Genomic DNA, 12,113 nt, shown 5'->3' with positions numbered 1-12,113 from the left:
TAAATAAACATTCATACCTAACTATGGGGCATGGATTATTGAATTTTCGTCCATATTTATTTCAATATTCATCAAAATTTCTTTTTAGCCATATGTACTTTTAGCCTATCTTTTACTACTACAATTGTAACGTCACAACTAGTAAATAATATTGTTATGTGCAGGTAGTGACACGCGACCAGCAGATTCGATGGGCGCGGTGGCGCGCCGCTCGCTCGAGAGAAGAGCGACTGCTGCAGGCCACGCTCTCCGCCGTCGAGAAGGAGCTGCTCCTGCGCCAGCAGGCCATGGAGATGCACAAGCGCAAGGCCATCGAGTCCGCACAGTCCGCCGCTGATCTCAAGCTGCATCTCGGTAATTATGGCAAATTAGTTTAGTTTCGTCACATGTCTCACAAGAAGAGTGCCAATACCATGAACTGGCGGATCGCGCTGTAATATCAAGGGCCATGACCGAGACTTAAAAAAGATACAGGATATCGAGATTAAAGACAGACAGAGAAGATCAACATTGTTACTTGACTATGCTTTTGTTTATGTAGCAGTTGCATGTGAGATCGAAATTAAAGACTGCAGCGCAGACGAGGATTCGATTTCTCGCCCCTCTCTCTGTCTCGCTCACGCCGAGGTTAATATGGTCTGTAATTTCGTTGATTGGTGTCACACAAATAGTAGTTAGCTAAAGATTAAAATTATATCAAGTGTCTATTGCTACAAATTCATGTGACCTCATCCTGGTAGGCACAATTTCTTTAGCTATTCCATTCAATATTTACATCTCGTATATTTTTTTTTTTAAAATACTCAAGGTAAGAATTCTAGCTATATATTAAATAATTTGTTTACAGAAAAATACCACGCGCAAATGAAGGAAGCACAACAAGTGGTCGCGGAGAAGACCAGCGCGCTCGAGGCAGAGGCGTACAAAACTAAACGGCTTCACGATGAGTTAAAACTTCATCCATTATTTACATTTGAGTTTTGTATAAAACCACGCCTTCCGTGCCCCAACCCGCAATTTGCATTCCTTAGACCACAGGGTCTAAGGAATAGTCAAATGTTGGAGCTAGGAATTACTGTGGAGGAGTTGAATGCCCAAGTACCTATTATGTCTCTGTAGAAGCGCATTCACAAATATTTTTGTGCAACAAGTGTTGAAGGTGAGTTGAGATTGTTTAACTCTGGTGATTTCTTAGCTTGATAATGTGTTTGTGTAAAATACCCCAGTATAGGCTTTATTTTTTATTATAAACATATGTATGACGAAAATTGACAGGAGGAATTGGCTATATTGCGGCGTAAGGCAGAGAGGATGAAGAAAATGGAGCAAGCCGGCAGCAGTATGGACGAAGTGTTGCTCGAGGAGATCAGGGAATACAAGGAGACGCTCACATGCCCGTCTTGCAAGGTACATCTAACTTCATTAATACCAGTCTATTTGGTGTGTTTTCATTGGGGTAGTATTGTAATGTATTTAAAACTGAATAAGTTTAATTAAAATGAGGCAAAATGTGTAATATTTTAACGTTCTGTATGTGATGCAGGTAAAACGCAAGGATGCGGTGCTGACGAAGTGTTTCCACGTGTTCTGCTGGGACTGCCTGCGCACGCTACGAGACGCGCCAGCGCAAGTGTCCCAAGTGTAACGCGGCCTTCGGCGCCAACGACTACCACCGCCTGTACCTCTCTACCTAGGCACCCCACCGCATCGTGGGGACCCGGACCTCGCCTACCTGGGTCCCACCTTTAGATTGTAAAGTTACGCCGCACTTGGGTGCAGGTACATGGATAGAAAGAGGTTCTAAAAACCACGTGACAAATGGTACGCTCGCCCTGTGTTTTATCGATATCGATAGCGCGGGGCTGGATCTCGCGGTAGTGACGTGTCGTCGCACCCTCATACTGAGTTAGGCTTAAGATTTTACCCCTGCGATAGATCGGGCCACACGATACCGTGCTGTATACTGCAGGATCTCAAGATCTTAAGCACGCTTCACACCTATCTATTTTTGTCTCACCAATTATTATATTGTTATAAATATGGTACGATGATCCTTGGTCAGGCCACGCGTGTGGTTGTGACTCCGGTTTTACGACATATCACAATATATAGAAGTTATTGTATTAGTTATTGGTCCGTTACACCATGCAAGAGTCTAATTATATAGAGTACGGCTGGTTATAGAAAATCGCATCGATAAAAAGCCGACTTGTCAAATGTTTGTTTATTGTATATCGACTATGCGTTGAAGTATTGTTGGATCCACTGTGCAGTGTCAGTGAATTGGTATCAATATTCCACATAACCTATGACGTTTGCTTTAAAAGAATATTTGTCTGATACATAACTTTATATGATAATACAATTCAGATTTTATTGAATATATAACGAATTTAATGTAAATGCTGCGCTAGTGAATTTGAAGTGCGTGTAAAATGATTGTTGGTTGTCCGTAGCGAAACACGAATGTACAAACAAGATTGTTCGTGCGATGAGGCACGATGTTGTTGCAATGGTTTATTCAGAATCATTCGCAAATACTTTTTCTCATTCCTAATTAGCTTAAAGTAATGACAGCAAATCATCCTTTGTCTAAATATGTAAGGTAAAGTTAAATGCATTTCGTAGACTTGTATATTGGTTCAGTTTTATATTGATGTTGTATAATAATTATATCATGAAATCGAACAAGTCGATGTCAATCTGTATTTTAGTTTAAGATTTATTTTGTATAGGAAATGAAACGAACTCGTCAGAGTGAATTAAATGAAGTTTTTCTGTCACGCAAATTTTGATAAACTTTGTAATCAGTATCTAACCTTGGTGTAGTGGGTGTAATAGTTTTGAATTCAGATTTTATAGCACTATTTATAAAGTAAGCAGTAGGTTCGTTGTAGGTAGTTAAGAGAAATGGAGATTTTAGTAAATTATGACGTTGCGCAGGAGTGCATGCCCGTACATATTATACTGGTTATATTACATTTAATAGTAATACATATTATCTTACTAATATGGCATGGAGAAGCGCTGGTGAAGAATGCGCGGATTTGTATGATATTTGGCAGGGTAGACTGGATTAACACACTGTTTTGCTCCCTATTTGTTCAACTAGATGGCGCTTTGCGTTTAAAGTGCAGAGGCTCTCGACACGGAAGCGGCCGCGAGCAACGTTAAAAAAGTATATATTTATCATATCATAATACTTCCATATTTCCTACATAAAGATCCTAGACAAATACCTATATTTACAAATCTTGTCTGTTTGTATATTACTATATTTTAGTGTTCTCATACAAGTAGCGTCGAATCGTGGCCTTAGGTTTTATCTTGCTATGAATGATGATAAATGAACTCAAGTCAAACTTATTCGGAATTTGCGCGACAAAAAAGCATTGTAGGTGAAATTAAATATCATTGTATTCGTTCAGTAGTAACCACGCAGCCCACTGACTGATGTACTATTTATATATTTTAGGTTAATTTTTTTCACTGGGCTTACAACTTGTTGGCATGAATGAAAGAGTATACGTAAGTGAATGCTCCGGGAAGCGTATAGCAGAACTGTAGTTTGATAGCAATAAAATAATGCCTATATCAGTAACTGTTATGCCGCTGTAATTGTTGCTAGATTTGAAGATTTATTGTATTTATCATATTAACAATCTATCTTTCATTTAGTTGGTGTGATCACATCGGTTTGAAATGTGTCTGCTGTAAAATATCGGGGATCAATTTATTTGACAGTATTGAGTTATTTATAAAGTGAATGAAAATATTTCTACTAGGAGCTTTGTTAAGTTTTCATGTTATCGATAAGGTACCTTTCGTTGTTAGGCGTAGGGATTATCAACTTGACTATGTAACTACTAGTTGGACGTGAAAGTTCTTCGAATTTCAACCTAACGTGTATAGAAACTGAATTAAAATAAAATTCAATTGGTAATAATAGCTGTTGTAAAATATTTTTGTCCCTCGCATCGTATGTTCCTTAGGTATTTGGGGCATCTTTACGTGATATCAAATGTTTAAATGCCGATATGTGCAATAACAATTTCTGATATTATAATATTCGGAGAACTCCTATACAATTTGGTAATAAAGTCAAACTATGTAAAATATAAATTTTGAAACGTATAAATCTAAAATGTAATATTTTAATGAAGTATGTCAAATAAATGTCTCAAATTAAAACTGATTCTCATTGAAATTTTAAGAGCGGGTGTTATTATTAAAGTTACGATATTTCGCTTACGTACGATTGAAACGATTTCGATCGTTCTCTGATCGATCGCCAAAATGGACCAATCAGAATAGAGTTTGTCCGACATGCTGGCAGATGACATGATTTTAATTGGTTTATTCTCGGGATCAATCCAAAAACAGCGGATTGAGATGTTTATCGATTTTGGAGTTTAAAAATGAAACAAATGTTTTCCATGATTTTCATTATATTTTTCTATGTACATACTCCCTATGTATTTACATAACGTGATTTTACAATTGAAAGATACCAAGTACATGCTTAATGGTTATAATAAATTCACTGACGTGGGATGTGAGATGTTAAAACATTTCGGTTTCCAGTATAACGTTACAAAACTAACGGTTAGCACCTGAAGCAAGCGATGCGTATGGACGAAGCAAACTGGTTTGTACTATTTACATTTAAACTTTACAATATCGATGCTCTAGCCACGTCACCTCATTGTTCTGTAGCGCCAACGTATTCTAACCTCAACACTTACAATAAACGTAAATATAATTTCAGTCTCATTCTTTAAATATTCCTTTTCACTTGCAATTTCATGAACGTAAACATACAGGCGGAAATTTAATATATCTATACTCATTCTGTTTAGATTTGATTGTCATTTAAATACAGAAAATAATTATTTCAACACACGGAATAGAAAACTGATGTACTAAAAAATACATTCGAACGAACTGTACAGGTTAATCATAATCAAATTTGATCAAACATTTGTATATTGGAATAATACTCCGAATTGACTAGATCACAAAAATAAATATCCCTGATTGCGTGCCTTACAATGTGTTAATGAAAGCGTGTCATGGTTACGAGATGACAGACCTCTGTGATCCCCAGGTCAGCGTCATGGTAATTACAATAGCTAGCACTAATGGCACTTAAAATACTTCAACATGCCGAGATGGCACCCTGAGGACAGTTCACGTCGTAATAATTGCGTTAAAATTAAATATAGGATGCTTTCTTTATCAATATTTGGCAACACAGTGCGTCATCGTAGTACTTCTCCACGTGAACTGTCAAAAGCGTACGTACCCTCGGCCCTACCCTAGCAAGTCAAAGGAACATAACGACATTTTCATATCGATAAATTCTTACTCGACGGGCTCGTGACAACACTACAATATCATGAAAAAGAGTTTCATGTTCGTAAAGAATTTAATGTAATAAACATTATCGATAGAGAACTCGATAAAATGGAGACATTCTGGATCCAGCGCCGAAAACTCACGCACACATAAATATGCTGAAATTTATAGTTGAAAACATGTTTAAATGCATTTAGGAATGATGAATATTTTCTAAAAGTAATGAAGGAAGTTATATAAAAATAATATGTAAGATTAGACAGGATTCAAACGGTATATAAGTAACATTTGAAAGTTTAATTATGCGCGAGATCCATCGAATTCAATTACTCATACTTATTACCGACAAAACATTTCCAACCACGTGACATTACCTACGAACAACGTGACACATTCATCTAACATTTTCTACCTACGAAACGGCTCGTCCACACAATTCCATATCAACAAACATTTCTTACTATAACGAAGTGCTACTAGAATTCGGATCGGACGAGTGACAATACGACGGATTCACACTTATTAGTTTGCGTATTTAACAACTATCCCATGAACTGCACAAATGGAAAATCCTAACGGGCGTTTTGCACTGATGAATGTCACTTTTGTCACATATTTTGGCTTCCATCGACTGCGTGGGGACGGGAGTCGATGGCACTTCACGGCTGCTGTATAATGATGGGTGGAACTCGAACCGGCGTTGAGTCTCATGTCGAGGTGCAGCGAGCGGACACTACGCGGCCGACTGCACGGGACTGCGAGCCGCGCCCACACACTCCTGGAATTAAATAAAAACTTTATATTGATAAGAAAAGGATAGACTACAATTTTGAAATTGGAGAAAAGTTAAAAAGGAATTAACAAAATTTAATCTACTTAATGGAATGTGTAGGTACCTGCTCGATAAATTCTATGTTGTCCTGTTCATCGCACTGTGGCGGCCGCTTTTTGAGCGTCTGAAAAGATTTCGCCGGTGTGATTATGAGACTGAAAGGGAAACAACACCTCATGAATTTATTAAACAATCAGCAAAAAAAATATTTAAATTATAAATGACGCTGCAATGTACCTGGCCTAAATAATATACAGCTGTTCATAATTCTAGCGATACGTATATATTGTGATTTAAAAAAATGATATGTACAAACAATTATGTATTTACAACGTGCTCCAACGTCGCGAGTCAACGCAAAAGCTTTCGTTGTGAAGTCATTATGTTCTCTCTATGTGTATTGAAATAAAAAAGGTAATTGCATTTTACTATTATGATTTGGTGCATTTTCAACGGGTAGATAGTTTAAAAAGTGACAACAAGGGAAAATAGATCTAATAGTTTTGTAAAAGACAAAAATAATCCAAGTGTAAGTTATTTTTGTGCTGTTAAGATACTAAAATAAATGTAGACCAATCTGTTAATTTTTTAAGAAAAAAACAATTCACGAATAAAATAAACACAATTCAATGTGGCTACCATTTAACATTACATCCTGAAATCAACAAAACTCCCGATCAGTGTTTCGGGATCGATCACGAGAATAAGCCAATCAGAACAAGTCTTACGTAAGCATGACAAAAGAACTGTATTCCGATTGGTCAATTTTCGCTATCGATCCAAGATTTTTAAATCAGCCGAAAATACGGTGTATTGTAACAATCGACATTTTACTGAGAGAACATGAGGACCGGTGCATCTAAAAAGCGTAATGTAAAGCTTTCCAATGCATATTGACCTTGTCGTTTTATTCTTGACTCGAGATCGCCAAGCAGGGCCTGAATGGTGTAAATACCTGTTTCATACGAGTATCTGACGAGTTAAACTGAACTAACTAAGCTATTGATGATGTGTCACTCGGTTACTCTCATGCCATTGACAATAGATTTTTATTTCATTTGGTACAAGGTTTTATCAATATTTTAAGGGTTCAAATAATTTTATATCTTTGTTAATGTTCATCTTTATGGGTGTATCCAGTTGGGGTATATGACAAGAGGGATCCCTTCCAGGTATGGAGGGTAGAGGCAAGAAGCACCATCTTATATGGGAACAAGTTGAATAAGTGTCCAATTCAAGAACCCACAACAATAAGGTACCGTAGCAAGAGGGTATGACATGAATTTGGCAGTTGTAAATGGAGTGAAGTGACCTTAGTTATTTTTTATATTTAGTGACATGTAGTTAATATACAGAGGTTAAAATAACTGCAGTATATAATACCACACCTATGAGAATGCGAAAGCCTTTTTTTGTTTTATCCATTATTAATTGTAATAACTTGTGGCCTACATTTAAAAATGACCCACTTGCTACGGGTGGCGGCACTATAATTTGACGCTATTCGAGTTTCATACACAAGTTCTTGCCTCTATTCTCTTATTTCTGGATTTTGTGTGAATCATATTGACTCAAACAATTTTTTTGACAGTAAATTCTCTTTAAATTTTTTGACAGTAAATTTCCTTTCTACTAGAACTAACTAATGCTAGACAATATAAAGTATATACTCACTTCGACGCTCTGCCTGTAGTGGTCCATCAAGTTCTTACTCGCGTCGAGTTCGGCGAGTTTTTTCAACACCACGTCTGCGGCGTTCTTTTCCGTGCTGTCTATCCTGTCTCTGCAATTAGCACAAACGTATGGGACACGCTACTAACTACTGCGCAGTGGCGGCTTCGGATGAGAGAATGGTTCCACTGGGATTAGGGTTGGTGTAGTTACTGTGTTTCGCTGTCTCGGAAGTATTGTGTAACGTAATGTTTAGTATAGACGCACAGGTGTCGTCATGAACGCAGGAAAGAAGTCGATGTGTCTATTTCCTATAAGGTAAATTAAATACCAACATCAATTAAAAAATATCTATCTTTGCCCGAATATGCTAATTTCGCCGAAAATCATAGATGTATAAAAAGTGCGAATAAATTTGTATTTTTTTTTATTACTTTCTTAGCTGTCTAATTGCCGATTAGTTATGAATGTGCGTTTCATACAATTTAATCTTAAATCACAAAAGAAGCTGTACTTCTTACTTATAAAGAAGAACCGCCACTGCTACTAGGCTACCAAAGGTCACAACAGACGTTAACTACAGCCACAGGTCGATAGCATAACTCATAATAGCGGATACAACACTACTCATCGACATGTCGACTCTACATATCCACAGTAGCTCCTTACAGCCACGATATATACACATATATAGGTGTAAACACCAACACGTGACATCAGCAGGTCTACGCAAGAGCTGAAGCGTCAATATCCTGTTAGCTTACACGATTCCGTTCAACAGCGATGTCGATACCCATGTACCTGGGGCGCAAACAATCGTCTTACAATTGTATGTGTGCGGGTGCGTGCGTGTGTGTGTGTGTGTGTGTGTGTGTGTGTGTGTGTGTGTATGTGCGGGTGCGCACCTGAGCGCGTGCGCGAGGCGCGCGGCGTCGGGGTCGTCGTGGCGCTGCGCGGCGGCGGCGGCGGCGGCGAGGCGCAGCGCCAGCAGCAGCTCGCTGAGGCGCGCGTCGAGCGCCAGCGCGCGCTGCAGCAGCCAGCCGCGCTCCACGTCCTCCGCCTCCGAGCGCTGCCGCAGCGCGATGGCGGCCGACAGGTTGCGCAGCGACTCGCGCTCTGACGCAGACGCCGACTCGCCCTCTGTGCGATTGAGACGAGTTTATTCAACATACACCCAAATGCACGGCGTAGATATTTCCTATTATTATGCATGGTAAAAAAAAAACAAGACCGTATTTCAAAATTAAATAATTGGAAAATAACTTAAATTCATTGAAAGACATATTTTCGCCGACATACAAACCTTTATCGATATCTCCCGCAAAGTCTCGCTCGGGCGAGAGTTCGTCGCCGCTCCACGCGCCCGCACCCTCAGCACCAGACCACCATTCTTCCGCGTATTCTATAAAATTCAATTTATAACAATTAAAACACTGCGATTGCAATTGTCATGTGATAAATAATAAATACTTATGTCATTATTTTTTCTAGGAATAGGTACTACAAGTCTATAAGTATAATAGTACTATCAAATATGGTATGTATGGTACTGGTATCACCCAGTACATACCGGGATCGGTGACGAGACACGGCTCCGTCTCCGAGTCGAGCAGGTCAGCGGAGTTGTCGTTGTCGTCGGACATACGCGAGCGGTCGTCGGGCGGCGCGGCGCGTGCGCAGGCACCAGAGGGGGCACCGCGTCCCTCCTCCTCCGGCGTCGCGGCCTCGCCGCTGTCGCTGCGGCTGCTGGCGAGTGGGATATGTTATATGTGAAGTTTGAACAGTGCGTAAGTTATTAGTACGTAGTGAAGTGTGTGGGTGTGTCGCTGCGTACCTGTAGACGTCGTTGTGGTAGACGGTGGGGTGCAGCGCGTCGGGCGGCAGCGCGTAGGCGGCGGCGACGGCGGCGGTGAGGCGGCGCAGACGGCGCGCGAGCGCGTCGAGTGCGCGCGCGGCGCCCGCCGAGCCCGCGCCGCGCGCGCCGCCCAGCCCAGCGCCTCCTGCCGCCGCTGCTCGCACATGCGCACCAGCTGCCGGCACTCCGCGCGCCTGTATTTATATATGCACTTTATTACTTTATTTTATACTAGCTTTGCCCGCGGCTCGCCCGCGTTATAAAGTTTTTCAGGCTAAAGTTTTCCGTTATAAAAGTAGTAGTTTCCCGGGCCTCTCAAACTGTCTCCATACCAAATTTCATCTTAATACGTTGGGTAGTTTTGAGTTTAACACGTTCAGGCAGACAGATGCAGCGGGGACTTTGTATTATAATATATTTTTAGAACTTTTAAGAGGAATAATCCCGTCATACATCATTGTTGCATAACTTTAACCGTTTACGCAGCGCAGGCAACGGAAGCTCTCAAAACTAATTATTTTTCCTTGATTTGCAACATGTTTCATTACTGGTCCGCTCCTATTGGTCATAGCGTGATGATATATAGCCTATAGCACTCCAGGAACAAAGGGCTATCCAACACAAAAAGATATTTCAGTTCAAACACGGTAGTTCCTGAGATTAGCCATTACTGCTCCGCTCCTATTAGTCATAGCGTGATGATATATAGCCTATAGCACTCCAGGAACAAAGGGCTATCCAACGCAAAAAGAATTTTTCAGTTTGGACCGGTAGTTCCTGAGATTAGCCATTACTGCGCTCCTATTGGGTATAGCGTGATGATATATAGCCTATAGCACTCCACGAACAAAGGGCTATCCAACGCAAAAGAATTTTTCAATTTGGACTGGTAGTTCCTGAGATTAGCGCCACTAACATACAGACTATAGACGTTTTAAAATTTCAATTATAATATTTACTACATTCAAATATTATTTTTGTTGGACTTCTGTCGGTAGGGTGAAGTGAACCTGCCTCCCATTATAAAAGTGAGTAAGTAGAGCTCAGCATACCTCTTGTCGAGGTCTGCATTGAGCCGCGTGAGTTCGGCCTCCGCGTCGCGCGAGTCGCTGAGCGCGCCGGTCTCGGCGGCGAGGAAGTCCTGCATCTCGGCGGCCTCGCGCTCCGCCTCGGCGAGCCGCGCCTCCGCCAGCCGCGCCGCCGCGCGCGCCGTGCGCCTCCTGCACGCACCGGCACACATTACACACACACATAGCCTCACGCCTCCGTCACTATACGCAGAAACTATACACGATTTTACCACTGCTTTCGGTGCCATAGTCCACTACGCTGGCCTAGTGCGGATTGATAGACTTCACACACCCTCGTAAATTCCTATAGAAAATTTCTCAGGTATGCAGGTTTCCTCACGATGTTTTCCTTCACCGTTAAAGCAAGCGATAATTCACAAAGAATACACACATAATTTTTGTGAATAGTCAGAGGTGTGTGCCCTTGGGATTTGAACCTGCGTACATTTGTCTCGGCAGTGCGTTCCACAACCAACTAGGCTATCGCCGCCAACATTGTTTGGGTATAGATAATAAAGGAGTGCATAATGTTAGGGTGTTACTGACAGCGTGCAGCGTGTTGCAGGTGTCGCGCAAGGAGTCGATCTCGGCGCGCTGGCGGGCGAGGTCGCCGGCCGCGCGCAGCTGCTCCTCCAGCGCGCGCAGGCACGCGTCCGCGCCGCCGCCCGCGCCGCCTGGGGACCGGGCGACGCCTTACATATACTACCTCTCTACTGGCAGCTAGTTCAGACTTCAGTTGAACGTTGCATGTACTTAATGTAAACTTTTTGGAATTCACGTAAATGATGAAAATCACAACATATTTTGCTCTGTTAATGAAATAAGGACCGATTCCAAAATTGATTATTTGTAGGAATCGTCATAAAACTCATTTCTGTTTGCGACTTTTTTTTTTTTAAGTTGCTATAAAATTTAACTTGTTAAAGATAAGTCAAAACAAGGAAACGTATAGCATGAAAAAAAGGAAAAAATAAACAACGTCGCAAACAGAAATGAGTTTTGGACGATGCCCACAAATTAACAATTTTGGAATAGGTCATTATTTTATTAAGAGAGCGATTTAAACTTCCATAAATGACATTTAGTTAATAAGTTAAACATAGATTCATTTTATTGGTCTATATTTATGTCAAAAGTAATTCTTCTTATATAATATCAAATAGCTCAAATGTAAACAGTAAAGTTCTAAGTTGGGCTTAATGGCAATATGAAAAAAATAACAAAAATTTAAGTTGTTTATATTTATGTGAAATTTTTTACGACTAAGTAATCGACAACAATTCGTGTTTATGGTTTAGAATTGATCGTGGAGTGTTTTCAAAGAATT

The 12,113-nt window shown here is 40.5% G+C and overlaps 1 protein-coding gene and 1 pseudogene across 1 annotated transcript; one reads left to right on the top strand and one right to left on the bottom strand.

Annotated features, from left to right (window-relative positions):
- Nucleotides 1-164: 164 nt before the first annotated feature.
- Nucleotides 165-1,645, top strand: LOC119193102 (E3 ubiquitin-protein ligase Bre1-like; the record flags this gene model as incomplete). The annotated part of the gene is made up of 4 exons (XM_037446765.1): nucleotides 165-354; nucleotides 848-942; nucleotides 1,276-1,407; nucleotides 1,544-1,645. Coding segments are annotated over 4 exons (519 nt in total), but the record flags the coding sequence as incomplete, so codon positions are not given.
- A 2,785-nt stretch (nucleotides 1,646-4,430) lies between these two features.
- Nucleotides 4,431-11,460, bottom strand: LOC119193103 (annotated as a pseudogene).
- Nucleotides 11,461-12,113: the final 653 nt, after the last annotated feature.

The sequence above is a fragment of the Manduca sexta genome, unplaced genomic scaffold, assembly GCF_014839805.1.
Source record: "Manduca sexta isolate Smith_Timp_Sample1 unplaced genomic scaffold, JHU_Msex_v1.0 HiC_scaffold_3596, whole genome shotgun sequence".
NCBI classification, from domain to species: domain Eukaryota; kingdom Metazoa; phylum Arthropoda; class Insecta; order Lepidoptera; family Sphingidae; genus Manduca; species Manduca sexta.
This window is presented reverse-complemented; position numbering and strand designations above follow the sequence as displayed.